Consider the following 19,613-nt stretch of genomic DNA (forward strand, 5'->3'; position numbering starts at 1 on the left):
TAGGGTGGTTCACCTTTGCATAGTTTTGCCCAGTGCTCCAAAGACCACTCTTCCCAGGCAGCTTGTTAGTTTCACTTAAACAAGCAGGCAAACTCCCAAAACAGTGTCTGCTTATTCACGGCAAAGGTTTCTTTTCCTTCCTAACCAAAGTGGACTGTTTTCCTGTGATGACCATCAGTTATTCACTTATCGGAGCTCAGGTTGGCGACCTCCTCCTTCCTTCTTTGCCTCTGCCGTGCTGGAGATGGACCTGGTTAGACAGGCTCTGAGGTATAACTCATGTGGAGGCAGTTCACTGAAAGCTAGAACCGTGGGCACGTGTGTAGTGGGGGAAATGTGTGCATGTACGTACTGGGGAAACGTGCATGTGTGTACCAGAGATCTTCAATTTCCAACAGTAACAGCACACTTGATAGGTAACTGACATGGCTTCTTATCCTCCTCCTCCTTCTTAAGAGAACAAAATGGCTTCAGATTCACTATGTTGTCAAGGTGACCTCTGATCCTTCTACCTTCACCTCCCTAGTACTGAGGTGACAGGTACGCCATTACACCTTGTTTGTCTGCTGAGATTGAACACAAGGCTTCATTCATACTGGGAAAGGGTCCTACCACCTGAGCTATAGCCCTTGCATGGTCTTAGAACTTTGGGCTTGTTTGTCACTGTTCTTTCTTGGGGCTGTAATCTGCATGGATGTGAGCATGTTCCCCAGTGCTGGGAGGGGGCAGGGGACGGGGCATCTCTCCCAAGATTCCCTCAGTCTGCCTTAACTTCCCTTTTTTTTTTTTTTTTTTTTTTAAAGATTGCAGACACTTGTGGGGTTCAGGTTGTTTGGGGTTCGCAGGCCTCCTTGGCACCCCCATCCTCTTCGTGGCTCGTCCCCATTTTTCTGAATGTAGAACATGTGGGTCTGAACCCGAGTGTGCCTACCCCTGCTCAGCATCTTCCCAGCAATGACTGCATCTTTGAGTTAGCATCCTCACTCAGAGCCCTGCAGCACGCCCTGTGTGCCTGCCAGCCTTGTGTCTTCTGTGACTAACTGCATGCTCTGTCTCCTGAAGTCTTTCAACTATTTACAGTGTTTGTAAAAGAAAGACCTTTCAGGCTATGCTGATAGCTCTGTTGGTAAATGGTACTTTGCAAGCATCCCTGGAACCACGCGGAAAAACTGGTTGATGGGGCACACACTACAACTCCAGTGCTGGGGAGGCAGTTCCCCAGAGCTCCCTGGCTGGTCGGCATAGCCTCCTACGATATTTCAGGCCGATGAAAAAAACACTGTCTTTAAAAACAAAAAAACAAAAACAGCAGCAGCAGCAAAAGCCAAATCCAAGGTTGATGGCCCGAGGTGAACTGAAAGGCACTGGAGCCTGACCTCTGTGCTGGCATACACACACGTCACACAACCCTGCCCCCAACACACAGAATGTTTTGTTTGGATGTGGTTGGATCACTCCCTAGATCTTTTTCTTTAGCAGGAAAACCTTCCAAAAGTGTCCTAGAAAGGACAGAGCTGTGTTGAAGAACACCCATGACACGTGGCTAGGATGGGGGTTGGAGGGAGAGTGACTGCTCAGTACACTGGTGATGGAATGAAGGACCTCTGTGGTCTGCTTATCTGTGCTCTTCCCGGTTGCTTCCACATTGGAGGCTGTGGGAGCTTGAGGGGATTAGCCCTGGGTAGAGAGGAGGGGTGTCTGTGCAGTGGAACTGAGTGGTCGAACAGGGCTCCTCACCCCTTGGAGAAGGGGTAGGTTTGCATCCTGAGGCCTCCCTGGCTGTCGCCCCTCCCTCTCTTTCCTTTCCTGGACCTTTCCTGCTGAGCTGAACTGGGAGTGTGTGATTCTTGTCTCTTGTTGGGTATCCTCAGTAAACTCTGAAATCAGAAATGAAATTGTTTTTATTTAACCGTTTTACCAGATGCTCCCTTGGGCTTGGTGGATGCAGCCTTTACTAGAAAGTCACACTCCTGAGACACAGTGTTATGACCACGGTTGCTACACAGTGACAGGTTGGCAGGTTTGGAAGACAGCCTTTGCATCTTTTCTTTTTTGAAAATGTGTTTTCCTCCCACAAGAAATGCTCTTTCACTGGGGGCGTTCATCTTCTGTGCTACAGGTCTGGCTTATGAGAGCCTACTAGATCTAAATGTTGTTCTGTTGCGGTGTGAAAGAAGCCAGCGGGCCCATGCATGTTGTAAGTAAGCCTCCTTAGGATCTGAAGGAACCAGGCAGGCAGGTGACTCCCCCTAGAAACTGAGGCTGCTGGCCTGGAATAAGGTTCAGAAACCTACAGTGCCTTCAGCACTTTTAACAGAGCGGCCTCTCAAGTGGGGATCTTGAGGAGGGCAAGAGGACCAGAGGACCCACAGAAGCTGAGCTGCAGGCCTATCCCCTCCCTCCTGCCTCGCCCCTTCCTGCCAGCATTTCCTTTGGCCAAGTTGTAGAGTTTGCTAAAAGCCTGATGTTATGGAAGGTAGGGAAACAAAGAAAGAGGAAGTGGCTTGCTGTAGTTCTGACAGCAGATCTGTTTTCTCTGAAAATGGAACTGCAGTGATGCATGCAACGTTCTTGGCAGGCGGCACTCTGTAAATAACGCCTCCCAGGAGTTCCCAGCCTCTCCCAGGCCCGCAGGAAGCTTCCCCTGCAGCGCAGGGCAGGCGGCCCCGCACCTCACACCCTCCTCCCGGGGACTCTTATTCTGACGGGGTGCGCGCCCGCCTTGCCTGCCAAGTTTGTGAGGCCCCAGGCTTTCTTGTGGGAGGACGCTGGGCTGTCTTCATGCTCCTTGGCAATGATTAAAGTGAGGTTAGTACCAAAACCCCCTTTCATTTTATTCCCTTATCCTGCCGTTTTCAAAGCAGATGGCAGCGCTGTATTTTCAGCTGTAATTAATTTAAGCTGGGGAGGCAGAACTGATGGGCGCAGCAGGGATGTTCCTTGGGTCCCTGTCTCCTGGCCACCCGCACCTTGTCCCAAGCCGAGCCCTGTAATCACCAGATCTCCCTGCTAGGGCGAGGGGGCTGTCACAGAAGTGGAGCGTGGAGGGAGGTGGCAGGACTAAGGAGCACCCAGGTTCAGGTGAGGCAGTCACGTGACAGCGTCTAGTTAGAGGGGAGCAGATGCTAGGGCCCCTGTTCCTTCTCAGCCCAGACGCCAAGCTTGCGTTTCTGCTCTCAAGTTTATCCTAACAGAAGATAATGAGAAAAGCACTTGGCAAGGTCTAGAGGTGCTGACCTCAGCCGCTTCTCCCTGGACGCTCCACTCGGGTTCCCTCGTTGCTCATCATCAGCCTGCGACCTCTTGACCTCTCGGGGTCTGATAGAAAATGCTTTTGTCCCAACTCTGGGGAAATTGCACAATAGTTCTCCCAAGCTCTACCCTCATCGACTCTGAGACCTGTGCCCTGCCCCTGGGAACCTGGGGAGGAACCTGCTGGTTAGAGTGCCCTGGTAGGAGTGGCGCAGACACACTGAGGGCTTGGTCCCACCACATACTGCTGCCACACAAGTGGTAGCTATTACTGTTAACATTTAGCCACCCTCTGAAGACTTGAAGCAATTGTTCTGGGCTCATAGTGAGAAATGAGAACCACAGTTATGTGGCTGTGAGTCTCCAGAAGCTCACAGCTGATCGCAGGCACTAGTCCGCACTGTTTTGTGTCCTGGTGGTTGGGAGGAGGGTGTGCACTAACTTCTGTGGGGTATGATCACAGTGTTTGTGAGTGTTGCTCTCACAACCTGGGAAGGCTGTCTTATGAAGGTTTATCAGTTCTGCGCTCGAGGACCAGACCTGTGCTCCTGGCAACCTTCCTTTGGTTTCTCTGTAGTGAGGGACAGCTGGTGAGTGAGAGACACGGTCTAGAGATCCAACCTTCTGGTGTACTGCTGGTGATTTGTCAGAACTCTTAAGAACTGAGTGTTAGGCTGAGAACCACACTGTGACCCGCCAGCTCCTCTTCTGAGGATTTACACAGAATGATTGAGTGTGTATTGGGTCCTATCTGAACACCTACACTCACTGTGGCTCTGTTCACACAGTCAGGAAGTGGTAACAGCATAGGGAAATGCCCATTAATGGGCGGGTAGCTAAAAGCATGGGTCTCTATGTTAGAGTGGAATACAGTCAGAATTATAGAGGCAGAAAATTCTAACACAGACTAACATACATGGCTGAGCCATGAGAATTTGCTAAGCAAAATAAATCAGAGTCAGAATGATGGTGGTACATGGGCTGATCTAATACAAAGCCTCTGGCATGGAGACCGGTTGGCCCATCCTGAGGTAATATGGACTGGCTGTTCTCTGGCCTGGCCGGCCTGGGCTTTCAGTGCTTAGTGGGGACATTAGAGAACTCATGGGGGTGGGTGGTGGTAAAAGATTTGTATAGCTGTGTGAATACACTCAGTGCTACTGGACAACATGTTTAAATACAATATTGTAGGGGCCGGGGAGATGACTCAAGAGGTTAAAGTTCAGTTCCCAGCACTCACATGGTAGATAACAACTGGCTGTAACTCCAGTTTTAGGGTACTCCATGCCATATTGTGCAGGTAAACATTTATACACAAAAAATAAATCTAAGGAGAAAATTAATGGTATTATATCCCTTACCATAACCCAGAAATAAACTGCAGGGCTAGTGGCGAACTTTGGTTCAACTGACGAACACTTAGGAGTGCCACGGGAAGCAATGTCTAGTGCAGAGGGATGGAAGGCCAGCTGTCCACTGCTGGATCCCCACACACAGGTAAAGTCAGAGGACTCCAGGGGCAGTGACTGCAGTTGAATGGGTTCTAGAGAGGAGCCATAGCAATCTGGCTTCTGGAAGCTCTTGTAGGGTGGACAGGTGTAGGTCTTAGAATCTCCTACGTGGCTCTAGGGCAAATGCTACATCAGCGTGGCACAGAAAGTTGGTAGGGTCCCTTGCTCATTGATTTCCCTCTTCAGAGCTCCAAGGTAGCTCTAAAGAAGACTGTAACAGCCGGGGCATTGCTTAGATGTGAGTAACCACCCAGGAAAGCAAAGTGCACAGCTCAGGGAGAGAGAATTGTAGATGCTGACGAATGCCTACTGTCCTAACAGTAAGGGGAGCGGGGCGTTGAAGCCAGAGAATCTCAAATTAGAGGCGAGCTTCAGCTATATAGCAAGATCCTGAATGGCAGTTGGGAAGGGCAGTTTTGTGATTGAGAGATGAAGTAGACCTTTAGTAATGGCCTCTGTGTTTATGGGGAGCTTCTAAGATTAGAGGAGAACAGCTGGGTGGCGGCGGCACATGACTTTAATCCCAGCGCTCGGGAGGCAGAGGCAGGTAGATCTCCGAGTTTGAGGCCAGCCTGGTCTACAGAGTGAGTTCCAGGACAGCTAAGGCTACACAGAGAAACCCTATCTTGAAACCAGGAAAAAAACAAAAAAGAAGAATGGAAAAGTCTTGAGACATAACCAGCCTAACCAGTTGCTAGCATACTGGAGTGTTTCCAAGGACCAGGGTAACACTCAAAAAAACATTTTTCCTTAAAGTAATTTAAAGCTTATTGCTAAGTTCCATAGATGTATTAAAAGAAAGCCCCCCCCCTTCTCCAGTTTTTGGAAAGATGAAGTTCAGCAAGGACAAGGCAGTCTCAATACCTAGGTCCATGGAGCTAGCTCTATGGTAGGTAATGGCTGCCTTTTGTTGTTGTTCTCGGTTGTAGTTTATAATCTTTAAGGCCAGTCAGGGTTCTTGGTGACCGAAGAAGAAAAACCTTCCTAGTTTTTTTTTTTTTTTTCCCTTGTAAAGATTTATTCTATATATGTGAGTACACTACTCACATATATAGAACCCATTACAGATGGTTGTGAGCCGCCATGTGGTTGCTGGGAATTGAACTCAGGACCTCTGGAAGAGCAGTCAGTGATCTTACACACTGAGCCATCTCTCCAACCATCCTTTTTAGTTTTTATTCGGTGTTGAATCAATGTGTGAAAGATCCCAGAGTCATTCTGAACCTGTCATCTCCAGCCAGACTGTTAGCTCTCCTGTGCAGGATGTGGCAGTGTGTGGTGTGTGTGCGGCCAATGGGGACTACACATGTATATGGGAATGCAGGGGGTCTGCCCCAGAGCGAGTCACAGGTAGAGCTGAATTGAAAGAAAGCTTTCTGTATGACCTCACCTTTCATTTTAGATTGTTATTTTTAATTCATGTGTGGGTGTTTGGTTTGTACAGTGCCCATAGAGGCCAGAAGAGGGCGTCGGATTCTCTGGAACTGGAGTTACAGCGATGGCTGTGAGCTGCCCTGTGGGTGCTGGGAACTGAGCCTCAGGCCTCACCTTCTTATGGGACACAGGCACAGAGCACTGAAGGCCTGGGCCAATCCTCATGCTGGTCTTGTTCTCACCTATCATACTTCCTGGTTTGCAGTTCAGAGATTACCACTGTGCTGAAGGAGCCAGCCCTTCCCTGGGCTTGGGTCCCCTGGGCTCCTCTGTGGTGACGTCCAGTGGCAGCTGCTGTAGGACTACTAGTTAGTGGGGTGTACGGCACCATGGATGGGCTGGTGTTTGTTGCCTGTCTGACAAGGCCTGCAGGGGAAGAAGGAATAAAGTTCCCGAGTTTTTCCAAGAGGAAGACGAGGCAGAGAGACATGGTCTCTGGAGGCACCTGTCACCCACGCTTTTCTGTTCTGAGGAAAGAAGTCACATCCCAGCAGCCATTCGTGCCACCGCACGTGCCCACCCCACACCTTGGGCAGGGTGAAGAAGCCTATGATGCTCTCACCCACAGTCTGATGTTATTTTTCTAGCAATTTGCTGCAAATGTGGGGAGGAAAAACTAGGAGTGAGCCTTCCTAAGATTTAGCTTGAAGCTCTGAAAGCCTTGTAGCAGCACAACAGTGGGGAGTGTGGCTCACTTTCCAGACCTTTCCTCTCTGGTGGATGTCATGGTAGATTACCCTCCTAGAGTTTCTCCTGGAACCCCTGTCTGCTCAGCCTCATGGTGCTGGTTTCTCCCAAGAATACGTTTGCTTTTTGAAAGCCCGTTCATTCACAAATTTCCTGGTGCTTCGCAAGATGCCGGCTGGTCTGAGTCTAATGTATCCCTCCTGGTGGCTGGAGGGACTGTCTCTACTCTCCTGGTCAGCCATGACCGTCCTAAGCGTAGGGAACTTTGAACCTGCATACTCTATAGGAAGCTGGGGGTAGGAGATGGAGGCGGGGGAAGGTCTGCAGGGGACAGGTACTGGGAGTCTGGCATATTCCCAGCCTCTTCGTTTACCCTGTTTTTCAGTCTTCATCTTAGTGGTCCGGGTTCCCCCTAAAGGGTGGCGGTATAAAAGCCAGCCCAGTGGTGCCTGTCATTGGGTGGAGAGGGAGTGGTCTAGAGGTTTCTGCCCATGGCAGATGTGGCAGCTGGATTCGGGCAGGAAGAGCCTGATGCTTTCCATCCCTCTCTAGTTTGAGGACTGCTTAATGCCAAAAACATGATAGTGGTTGTACTTTTTAAGTATCATTCATTGAGAGACTGCATAATGCCAAAAACAGCTGTAGACCCAGGAGCAGCAGGGATCTTAAATGAACATTTATTAATCTCAGCAGCATCTCCATTCATTAGCATCTGAGTGCGCATGTGTGCAGCACATGATCTGCCGGCTCTGCAAACCGTGCTTGGCATGCACATGGGTTCTTGGCCCATTTGTGTGTAGTCCCCAAGGGCTTGTGGCCACAGGTGGACCAGCTCTTGCTTGGCTAACACGGGGTCTCCCCATCCCCCAGTCTCATGGCAGACCTGATTCTCAGGCTTCCGTTTCTTTCTGTTGTCTCAGCTAATGATGTAAAACACATGCAGACAGTTCTGGTCTGGGGAAGCTGGGGCTGGAGTCAGAGCGGAGCCGAGTATGAGGCCCAGCCCGGGGAAGCTGGGAGAGCTTGGCTTGTGAGAGGGACTGTGCCTCTGAGACACAGAGCTAGCGCCACCGTGGATTCACCTGGTTATTTCACATCTTTTAAGTAGATGGGTGTGTGTGGTGTTCTGGGCAACACAAGGAAAAGGAACTTCAACTGTCCCCATGGTTTGCATTGGGAGGAAGGTGAGCAGGACTCTGCCTCTGTGGGGAGTGCACTGTGCCTTCACAGAGGAGTGCTTGTAAGAGCCCTGCGGTCGCCATGACAGGAGGAAGTGAACTGGATGATGCTACAGGCTCTACAATCGTATGGAATTGCTTCTCTCCCTTAAATGAGGCTCACACTTGAGCTTCCAGGAGCCTGGGTATGCTGCAACCCTGTGGCTGCTGGTCACAGCTCCTAGGTGTCCTTGCTTTCCTGGGCTCAGTCATGGAGACAAGTGACCCAGCCCTCATCAGAAGGGTGGCAGGATATGTGGCTCAGGCTGCTCTACTGGCTGCCTTTACCCCCAGCTACAGAAGGTGACTCCCAGGTCACTGGGACCCCTGCACTGTCACCTGCCTGCTCTGGGACTTGGGAAGAAATGTCCCTCCTCCTACAGTTTAGCATTGGGGGAAAGTGGGGTACAGTGCTCCCCAGTTGTGGTCATGGCAGGTTGCAGTGCCATCCAGAGTTGCTGAGCTGAGGGTCACAGCATGTGTTATCTGAGGGACCAGATATTTACATTATGCTTCATCAAACAACGCTATGGGTCACCGCACCATGAGGAGCCACGGCTCTAAGGGTTTAAGGTGCATTAATTATGGGTCAGCCAGCAGAAAGCATCACTGTAGAGAATTTCTAGATATCCAAAGAGCAACAGAGTTGCAGGGGTGATGGCAAAGCAGTGGAAAGACAGAACTGTGAGCCTGAGAAGCCAGCCATTGCCCTTAAGGGCAGGCATGTCCTGAGGAAGGAGCCCTTGGTCACTGGGTTTGCAAGGCAAGCAAGCTCTTGCCCTGAGTCATCTTGCTGGCTCCAAAATTTTAATTTACATTTTTGAGTTTTATGATAACAATTAGCACAAAATTATTATGCGGCTAGACCAAAAAAATGTTTTCTTCATACCTTTATAAGCTTAAAAACTAAGGCACAAACACATTAGTAGAGGCTAGCCCAATATCAAGCTCCCAGCAGCACTGGTTTCTAGCCCTTTTATCTGACATGCTGAACCGGACTAAACTCTATGCTTTTCTTGTAAATAGCATTATTGAAGGCTGACCATGGTGCTTTTATTGTCTCCACAGACCTATCTGTGACCTCCCAAGGTGACAGCACCTTTTGGAGTCTTCCCTCAGGTACCCATCTGAGGCTGTTTTGCAGCACACATACTGGCATGCTCCAGAACAGTCAGGAATATGGGCAGATCATGAGCCCAGGAGTGCTTGTGCCATGCCACTATGAGGGCTATTCAAGACTGGTTTCTTCAGCTGGCTTTGGCCTGTACCTTTAATCCCAGCACTGGGAAGGCAGAGGCAGGTTGATCTCTTGAGATCAAGGCTAGCCTGTCTCCATAGAGTGTTTGGTTTCTTCTGAAGGATTTCTTAGTATCATCTTCCCTGTGAGTGCCTGCTATCTTATCCACCCTCCAGTGGCATTGAGTTGTGACTCTGGTGAGCTCATCTTATTAGCTCTGGTCACATATAACACCTATCAGTGGACCACATTCAGCCTGTGACAGAAATTAAAGGCAGTTCATGAGAGAGTCAAACACCTTGCTGAGAGATGCACAGAAACAGTTCTCTACCCCAGTGGGGAAAGGGAAGGTTTTAGAGACAGTGAGCGGTGCACTGGAGTCCTTGACAAAGCAGCTTGGTAAGTTCAGATAGTGCCTGGGCCCCTCTGCATCTCTTCCCCACTTTGGAGTCATAGTAAGGGATGAGCTCTCAGCAAGGGGTGAATAGTGTGGGGGCTGTCCTATCCAGTGCTTCAATCCTAGCCGGGACTTAGGACTCAGCTTCCTCTGGCAGAGAATGAGGTCTGTGTTGGTTGGTTAGCTCCCTGAAGTTGAGTTTTAAAATTGCACTGAGCAGAAAGTGAGACAGCACCTTTGTGGGCAGGGGACAGAAATGTCAGGCAACCTCAATGGCACTCATGTTTTCTTGGCGTTGAGGTAGTGGTGACGTGGCTTTCTTCCTGATTGTCAAGGGCTGGGAGCTAGGGTTGGGGGCACAGAGGCTATGATCGGAGCCATCATATCCCCACTAATGACACGATTCATTCCTGGTCAAAGCAGTTGACCTCTAGGTTGGTCATGGGAGGGTCTAAAGGCTTAGCTTCTGTCCCCACAACTATTAGTGCTAGACTGTGGGAAGGCTTGAGACTGTCATCCAGGTTCCCAGGGCGCAGTGCAGCGAGGACAGCACAGATTAGCATCAGGAAGGCTCACTGTTACCTCCAGGATATCCTGTGGGAAGCCTGAGGCTGGGTGGGTCCTTCCTTACTCTTTTGCCCTGCCAATGTACCATGATTCCTGAGGCTGAACAAGATGATGCATGAGGCTAGCCCTCTAGTCTGTACCTGGTTAGAGGCCAGACACTTGCTTTACCACGTTTTCTTCAGAAATGTACTTCTGGTGATCTAGTCTATTTTCTCCAAATTCTGTTTGTCTTCAGAGCACATGGTGACTATCCCTAGAAAATCCTGGGCTGGATGAGTGTGGTGGTCTCTCTTTAGCTACCCTCCTTTTCTCTTTAGAGGTGCCCACCTTGTTCCAGGCAGCCCCATGAGTCCTCTAGGTTCCAGCAGAGTCCGTGTTGGTTTTCTGTCCACCAACTTGGTCTTTAAGGAGCTGCAGGATGTGTGTGGTTTGGGGTTAGCATCCTGACGGCACAGGACGCTCTGGGCTGTGATTCATTCAAAGTGGGAGGGACATGGAAAACAATGTCTGTCTTTAAGCTCCAGGAACCAGGAAAATGAGCTGGAAATAAGGTGATGTGTAATTTTACTAAAATTAACTAGCATGTTCCCAGGCTTGCTCTGTTTCATGGTATTTTGTGTGATGATGTACTATATACCCAGTGCCAGTTGCCTGGTTTCCTAGGCATAGTCCTGAAGGCCCCTCTAGGTACCACCCAATTCTGGTCTCTCTATGCATCTCATCTTTGATGTTGGTGCTTGGCCATGTGAAAATGACGTGGGCACCGAAAATGGGAGGTGATAAGGACTGGTGGCCTTGAAGTGAAGGGAACAAGAGATGTCAGTCTGCCCAAGTCTTCTTGCAGTCTTCCTCAGATCCCCAGCCCTCCTCGTGTCGGGTTCTTCTGTACCCATTGCCTGCCACAGGGTCTTCTGGGAGCTTCCTGTCTGTGCTAAAGTCTGCTGCTTGAGCCTCTGTGAGTGTAGAATCATGTGAAGGCTGTGGATGCACTGTGGTCAGCTTTGGTTCCCCATGAGCCTGCCCACCCCTTGTTCTGCACTCTGTTGTCTTTTCTCTGTGCAGATGGTCTGCAGCTCAGGGCAGGCAGGATTTCATCTCCCCAAAGGTTTCAGTGCTAGTGTAGGACAGGCAGAGGTGACCAGCAGTAGTGTGGTGGATTCTGCCCTGAGGGTTACACTGAAACTCAGGGCCAGCGGACATTCAGGCACAATATAGCTGCAGCTTCCTGGCAGGTGGTTATGAATGGTTTGCAGCAGGAGCCAGAGGTGAGCAGAGAAAGGCAGTTGGGAAGAGGGGTTGGCTGCTGATGTGTGTGACGAGAGCTTTGCTTAAGATGTACTGCAGGGTAGTTTTACAGGCCACCTGTGGGAGAAAGGGATACTGGGTACCCAGGATGTGCTGTGCCACTTCTTACAATGGGAAGTTAATTGGCCACTAATAAAAGGTATCGCTGTCACATGTGTGGTCTGTGTGACATTTGCTGGTGTTACATTTAGCTGGCCCAGCAGGCAGGCATGGCTGCTTTTTGCTCACAGCAGGAGTGCACATGACCCACTTCCCTGATAGCAAAGAACAGGCCAAGCCGGGGTTAAAAGAATAACCTGAAACTTCCTACAGTCTTGGGAATCGGCTCCCATTTGCCTTTCAGTTGTGAGGTTGAACAGGTTTGCTCTGTTTAAAAAGGGACAGACCCCAAGGGGCTCTAGAATCAGTAGATGGAGGGAGGACAGAGCTGAGTTTGGACCATCTTGTGTAAGCTGGGCCTGCGGGTTCTCACTCCATAGTTGTACTGACACTCTCTACGGGCCCTTGGAGAGGAAGCAGCAAGGAGGGGCTGGCCTGTGGTCCATGGAGCATCTGCTGATGTGTAGGCGCTCACAGCTCAGGGGAGCTGCTGTCTTCTGCAGTGTCTGCTGCTCTGCTTTCTGGGTACAAGTGCTGCACACTGGCTGCCATCTTACAGAGTAACGAGAAGCAGACCCGTGCAGGAGGAGACGCAGTGCTCATCACTGTCCTCTCTGGACAGAGACAGAGACACCTCTGAGAGCAGGCACCACTGTGGTCCCACTCCAGAACTGCCTTATAAGACTGCACCATTTCTCTGGGTCATCAGCATTTCCATCCTTCCCAATGACCAACTGTGCCCAAAGTTGGCCTTGTATGTAGATCTTGTATGTAGGTGGGCAACACTTCTAAGTGACATGTCTGCCAGCAGGGAAGGAGGGAGGCCACAAAGCCAACTTAGGTCCAAAGGTGCCTCTCCTATTCTTGGTCCTGCTCTTAGCATTAGTGTGGGAACCTTATGGAAAGCACGTGGCTCCTCACCAGGGCCTCCTTTGCCAGTTATCCCCCTCTGAGCGTGGCCCTGTCTTGCAGGAATAAGACTGTCAACGGAGACTGCCGCAGAGATCCCCGGGAACGGAGCCGCAGTCCCATTGAGCGGGCTGCAGCCCCCGCTGTGAGCCTGCATGGTGGCCACCTGTATGCATCCCTCCCCAGCCTCATGGAGCAGCCTCTTGCCCTGACTAAGAACAACAGTGACACAGGAAGGTCAGCTGTGGAGCGGCAGCAGGTGTGTATATTGTCAAGCAGCCTGGCCAGTTCTTATATGGAGGTGGCCACCTCAGGCTGGATGTTGGGGACCAAGAGCTCCAAGAGCAGAAGTCCTGAAGTGAAGGGACCTTGATACCCTTATTCTCTTTGTCTCTGCACAGTGCAGGGTTGGTTCAGATGAGCCTGGCCCTGGCTTGTGTGCGCATCTTCCCTGGTACTCTTCCTCAGGATCGGTGTAGCAATCTTCTTGAAAGGTCCTTATCCCCTATGATTTCATAAGGCCTAAGTTAAATGTCAGTGGTTTGCTTAGGGCTCAGATCCTATAAAGTCAGTGGTCATATACCTGTGATTAGGACACAGGCTGCTGCTGCTACTACTACTACTACTACTACTACTACTACTACTACTACTACTACTACTTCTACTACTACTACTTCTACTACTTCTACTAAAGGAAAATAAAATTATTCGATATTTAAAAAACAAGGCCAGGCCTGATAGTATAGGCATATAATATCAGCTACCTGGAAGGCTGAGGCAGGAGGATTACAAGTTTGACGCAACTTCATAAGGCCTTGACTTACAAAGAGCAAGAGGGGTCATGGGAACTTGCCTAGTATGTACAAGGCTTTTACCCCCACACAGAAAGCCCCAGAGACAACAAAAGGGTAAGGTTTCTAACAAAAATTGTAGCAAGAGACTTTAAAAGCACAGAGGCAGCTTGGAGGGAGGGGGGTGGTTCCATGTTACCCTTGGTGGACTCTGAGCCTTCTGGTCAGTTTGGGGAGGAAATCCTGGCCATTAGGCAATGCTGTGTGTCAGGGGCTCACCTGCAGGGCACCCTAGTCTAGTCTCCCCATGTAGACCTGCTGTTGTGTAGCACAGTAGACTCCAGGAGGAGCTGACCTGTTGTCCCTCCCACAGAACCGGCCCTCCGTCATCACCTGTGCATCTGCGGGTGCCCGCAACTGCAACCTCTCTCACTGTCCCATCGCACACAGCGGCTGTTCTGCACCTGGGTCTGCCAGCTACCGGAGACCACCCAGTGGTGAGTTTTCCACCATAACCTGTGGCATGTGGGAACCCTGGATTAAGCTATGGACTGTAGCCTCTCCTCCTAAAATTCACTTAGTGTAGAGTTTGGAGCATGTGTGTATCTGAGTTGGCCAGTGGTTCAGGTGGGATGGAGAACACCTTCTGTCCCTGGCCCCTCTGGGCTCCAGGATCCACCATCGTTGCTTAGTGCCACAAAACTCTCTGGCTTTACACTTGAATAGTGTGTATCACTGGGTGGGATACGGACCCACTGATGCAGCTATCTGTCCTCTGACCCCTTTGCAGCAACTGCCACCTGTGACCCTGTGGTGGAAGAGCACTTCCGTCGGAGCCTGGGCAAGAACTACAAGGAACCAGAGCCGGCACCTAACTCGGTGTCCATCACTGGCTCTGTGGATGATCACTTTGCCAAAGCACTAGGTGACACATGGCTTCAGATCAAGGCAGCCAAAGACAGCGCATCAAGCAGCCCGGAGTCAGCTTCACGAAGGGGCCAGCCAGCCAGCCCCACTGCCCACATGGTCAGCCACAGTCACTCCCCCTCTGTGGTGTCCTGAAGGGGGAGCCACACTTTGACCACACAGGAATCTGCATGGTTTGCCTGAGCTTTGAACAGTCAGTGCTTAAAAAGAAAAGAGAAAAAAAAAAAAAAAAATCCTGGGGGAAGGGGGTGGGTGGGTGGTTTATTCGCAAAACCATGTTGTCTGGACTTTTGTTCTGCTCTGTTTTTATACTTGCTTGGTGTTCATACAATGTGGCAACAGAACAGCACAGAGCATTAAGTCCAGCAGAGCATCCTTGCTTCCTGCCCTGGTTACCAAAGAAACCTCTGCAGGTCGGCCACCTGGCAGCCGGGACCCTGCGGCCCTTTCTCAGTCACAAGCCATGACGACATGGGGATCCGGACGCTTTGTGCTCTTAGCTTTTGAGGCCAGGTCTGCACAGCTTGGCTTCCACCTGGGGTCTGGCTCAGTCTGCATTTGCATGTGTCTGCCTGAAGAGACCTGTCCTGATTTGCACTAGGGAGGGCAGGGCTGCCTTCTGGGCAGCCGTCTGAGATGCCAGTACTGGGGGCAAACTGCTAGGGAACACTTCTGACCATGTGTGCTTGCATTGTTGCTGAACTTAGAAGGTCTCTAGCAGGTTCTAGGTCTTTCTCTAGGCTTGAGGTGCTCACAGCTGGACTGCAGACTTCCCCTGACCATGGGCATTTACCTTCTCTGAACACTGCAGTTTGTGAGGCTGGTGCCAAGGCTGGAGGACTCCATAGTGCTTCTGACATGGTGCATGTCTCGCTGGTTTCTATTGACTAAGCCCAGACTGTAGCACTGGCTGGCTTCTGGTCTAGCTTCTTGTCGGCATAAGCCTGTTTCGTCAGTTTCAGCCCTAGATACATTCACTGCTGGACAGCTGTGCTTCTGGATGAGTCAACGCTCACTTTACTCCGAAGAGGAGCGCACAGCCAGTGGGTGTGGTAGGCTGGGGAAGCCCTGTTGCTGCTGATTTTCTGCATCCTGGGCTGGGGACTTGGAGTGCATGTCTTTAGGGTCCTTGATACACAGACTGCTTCTTTCCAACTCCTGGCCAAACTTCAGGTGCCTGACAGCCTGCAGCATGGGGCTGCGTGCGTGCCCTCTTCTGCTGGGGCCAAGGCTGTACACATTCCTCTGACCATACAGTTATTCCTGCACCACTATTCCTGCACTATTAATAGCTACTAACTAGACATTAGAAGCCAGCAGGACAGACACGGCTGGGGATGACTGACAGCTGCTGCTTCTCCCAGCCTTGAGCATTTCTGTCCCCTGGCCTGGCCCACCTAAAGCCATCACCTGGCCAGGAGCTCCTCCCCCACAAGGCATTATGGACTCCTGCATGTGGGAGCCCATGGGGCTGACTTTCAGTAGGAGGAAACAGGTTAGCTGTTGAACTTGGGACACAGGCATGGATGGAAAGGTGGGGACTGATTCCCGTAGTCACAGGGTGGCTACAGGCCTTTACAAACATGGACAGCCCTCCTACTGCCCCGTACAAGGTTCACTCCACTCTCCTGGGCTTCCAAGCTTGGCATTCAGGCCCCTATATTTTCTGTAGGAAAAAAAGAATTGTTCAGAACACTTTTTTTATATAGGTAATTTTAAAGACCATCATTACGCTGTGCGTAAAGAATGTACAGAGAAATTTGTAGGTATTTTTTGAAGAACAATTAATTTGTTAATGATATGTAGCTATTTAATTTTCCCTTTCCTATCGTAATCATTCATTTTTTTTTTGTTGTTGTTGTTTGGGAAAAAAAAAAGTTGATCTTTTTTGCCGTAGGTGTGTCTGTAATCGTGCAGGTACACAGTTACTCCAAGACAACACTGCCTCCGCATTCATAGCCGCTAGTTTGTTATTCTACAGGCTACTGAGGTTGTCACAGGAAAACAACCGCACCGCGGACTGGCTCTGTGGGCAATGGGCCTCAGATACCCGTGGGTCAGCGCTGTTTGGGGCGCGGGAGATGGCAGTGTGGGTGGCGGGGTCCCTGGTGCACTGACCTATCTGGAATAGGCTGTGCCCTGGAGTAGGACACCACACATGTCAGCTGAGGAGTGTGCCATCCTGCCTGGGCAGGAGCTTGTGACCTCCCCAGAACCAAGCCATCTATGTACGTGCTGACCCCTCTCTGTGTTTGTAAATCTGTAAAATACCATTTTCTGTGGCCTGTTTTTTTTTTCCTGGAGAAGAAGAAGAAGAAAAAAAAAGGTTTGGCAGGCCATCTTTTTTTTTTGTTTTTTTGTTTTTGTTTTTTTGTTTTTGTACTTAAAAGTAGCCTTAAGAACAATAATAAAGTGCTCTTAAACCAAGGCTGTGTGTGGCTCTTGAATCCTAGGGTGGCATGTGGGGTGTGGGGTACTGTGCCTGGGTAGGCCTGGCTACTTGTGGGAAGTCTTGTACAGATGGGTAGGGGTACTTGTTGCAGCTAGGCCAAGGTTTTCTGTAGTCCCCCTTCCTGAGATCTGCTGAAGTCAGCCATTCATGGGTTTCCCCACGTGAGGGATCACAGGTGTGGGAGGGGGCCTGCTAGGAGCCCACCCAGGAGCAACCCAGTGAGGCACCTGGACACACCCCGATGGTAGAGCTCTGCCCTGCTCTACCAGGGCTGGGCTGTGGCAGGAGCTTCTCCCATCCTTAGAGCGGGGTGGCACCACAGCATGCTCACAGCTTGGTCTGCCACTGGAACACTTGAGGCTACAAGCTCAGCACTCACTGCTCTCCAGGGCTCACAGCAGGTGCCTTCCCTGTGGGGCTCCTAGCACAGCACGTCTGATCTATGCTGGGTCAGAGACCATGGTGAAAAGATCCTTTTGGGGAGTCCTTTGGCAACAGTGTGTGGAGGTTGAGAAGGGATCAATGTACACGGAAGGACCTGAGCCCCAGATCAGTGGCAATGCCAAGGTTATTATTGGGTTCAGAGCTGGTGAGATGGCATAGGCAACTGTGCAGCAGAGGGTGTACCCTAGTCCTCAGAGGTGTGGGGATAGGGACCAGGGAGGTGGCAGATCACCAGTCCTGGGGTACAGTCCTGCGTTGAGGGCCAAGTACTCCTGAGCTGTGGTTGCCTCAGACGGTCTCCTCGTCACTCATGTCCCAGATCTGTGTAGAAAAAGGGAGATACTCAGCTGAGGGGGTTCTGCTGCCCCACGATGCTCACAGATGACATTTCCCAAGTACCATCTGCTATGACAACAGAGGTACACACTCCCCACAGGCACTTCGTATGCCTCCCAACTTGGGGAGGGACTGACATCCTGGTTTCTTGAACAATGGGTTAAACCTCAAGTTTCTTCCTTTCACATGGCCTCAAAGGCAGAGTGAATGTGAACATGGAGCAACAGCTGAGCAGCCCCTCCCTTCATCCTCTTCCACATCCTTGGTGTGCCCCGCTGGCCCGACTTTTGCAGCGTGCATCACTGGCCCAGTCAGCTTGTCCAGCTGTTCCCTGTGCTCAAGAAGGGCAGGAGCTCTTGTTATCCTGTATGCCCTACTGTCTACGCTTAACTTTAGGTCAGGTGCCAACAACACTCTGGGGCAAGGGTACTTAGAACAGCCCTCCCCCACAACCTCAGGTCACCTACGAAGGCTAACAGACCAGAGACTACAAGATCTTCCCTCTGTCCCTCAGTGTGTCCCTCAGTCTGACCCAGTGAGGCACCTGACTGTGGCCAGCCGGACATACCCATCATACAGAACTCTGCCTGGCTCTCCTAGCACAGGTCTGTGGCAGGAGCTTCTCCCATCCCTGGAGCAGGGTAGCACCACAGCTGGGGAGCCAAGGGGTATAAACTGGAGAGGGAACCCACTCTAGCAACACCCTGAGAAGGAGGTAGCCCCATAGGCCAGCCCTCTGTCCCAGTAACTCCTGGCAAAAATTCTGCATTGAGGTGGCCTGAGGTCAATACAGCAGGTCCCAAGACTCTGGTGCCCTAAGCAGTCCAGGGCCCCTAGAGAGCTATGCCTTCAGAGCCTTCCAAAATTCTTGGAATGGGTTGCACAAGGATACCTCAGCCCTTGCAGAGCTGCGGGAAGGAACAGCTTGTTGGCAGGAGGTGGGAGGTCTGGTCAAGTTATGCTCATAGCAGCACTGGCTGTCAAGGATGTGGAAAGCAACACAGAAAATGACTTCTCTCCTGCAAGGGTGGCAGGGTCCTTCATACTGTCCCTCCATTTTTATACAGGCCCTGGCCTGAGAGAAAAGGATTTGCCACCTGTCTTGTAGGGCACTGTCCTTCTGGTCCCAGATCCTAACCAGGGCTCATGGGTTAGGTGGCCTTGCCCATATTTAAGAGCCCCTGGACCTGGTCTTTTGGGTCTAAGACTAAGTCGGGAGATAGAGCCATTCAAGTTGCAGCATGATTCAGCTACTCCTGAATCATACTGGCTCATTCAATAAGCACGTCTGCATAGCCATCTGTGACGAAGGCTGTGTGCAGACTGCTGAGCTGCTACTCCCATTCTGTCTTACTCCTGCTCAGAGAAGTAAAAGTTTGCCTGAGATCACACAGCCATGCTGGAGAGACCTTATGCAGGGAAGGCCGGGCAGCTAGTGTGTAAGGGAATGCTGAGGAGGGGGATGTGGGAGGAGGTATCGGAACAAAAGGAAGGTGAGCTCTGGAATCTTCTGCCTAGCCTTCCTGGGCAGTGGCACCCTCTGGATGGGCAGGTAGAGCTTGCCATGGTTAGATTGCTTGTTTCTTCTGAACCAGGTGCTTAGCTCAAAGGGTAACCAAGTGGGACTGTTGCTGCTGGCACTGCCTGGGCCACCCAAAGTGTTTACTATGAAACCATTAGGATTTTCCGGACCCAACTTTTAGGGCCAATGAAGGGCAGCCTGGCCATGCTCCCTGTGGGGTTCACATGATACCCAGGACGGCACTGGCCTGAGCAGGCTCCAGTCATCTTCTGCATGAAGAATATGGTGACTTGTCATAACGGTTGGTGCTGGCATAGAACAGTTACCAAGTTTCATTCAATAGCCCAGGCTAGTCTCAAGCTCACAGCAATCCTCCTGCTTTAGCCTCCGAAGTGCTGGAGTTATGATGAGTCCACCATGCCTTCCATATTTTTTATAAAGCTTTTAAAATTTCTCTGCTGTTTCTGTTTTTGCTGCCCTGACATGAGTTAGACTGACTTGGGAAGAGAAAACCTCAACTGAAAAA

The 19,613-nt window shown here is 50.8% G+C and overlaps 2 protein-coding genes across 4 annotated transcripts in view; one reads left to right on the forward strand and one right to left on the reverse strand.

The window, feature by feature from the left end:
- The window catches only part of VGLL4 (vestigial like family member 4), a 72,703-nt gene extending 58,182 nt beyond the window's left edge, over nucleotides 1-14,521 (forward strand). For all 3 annotated transcript variants that reach the window (XM_080914306.1, XM_080914304.1, XM_080914305.1), the window contains 3 exons: nucleotides 12,679-12,874; nucleotides 13,780-13,903; nucleotides 14,197-14,521. In XM_080914306.1, the coding sequence (XP_080770432.1) occupies nucleotides 12,679-12,874; nucleotides 13,780-13,903; nucleotides 14,197-14,468 (592 nt within the window). In that variant the 3' untranslated portion in view covers nucleotides 14,469-14,521. The remainder of the gene's footprint in view (nucleotides 1-12,678; nucleotides 12,875-13,779; nucleotides 13,904-14,196) is intronic.
- A 98-nt stretch (nucleotides 14,522-14,619) lies between these two features.
- Nucleotides 14,620-19,613, reverse strand: part of ATG7 (autophagy related 7) — a 196,949-nt gene continuing 191,955 nt past the window's right edge. Inside the window, exon 19 of the mRNA XM_080915043.1 lies at nucleotides 14,620-17,550. Within this exon, the coding sequence (XP_080771169.1) occupies nucleotides 17,518-17,550 (33 nt within the window). The 3' untranslated portion in view covers nucleotides 14,620-17,517. The remainder of the gene's footprint in view (nucleotides 17,551-19,613) is intronic.

The sequence above is a fragment of the Micromys minutus genome (assembly GCF_963924665.1).
Source record: "Micromys minutus genome assembly, chromosome: 3".
In the NCBI taxonomy this organism is placed as follows: Eukaryota; Metazoa; Chordata; class Mammalia; order Rodentia; family Muridae; genus Micromys; species Micromys minutus.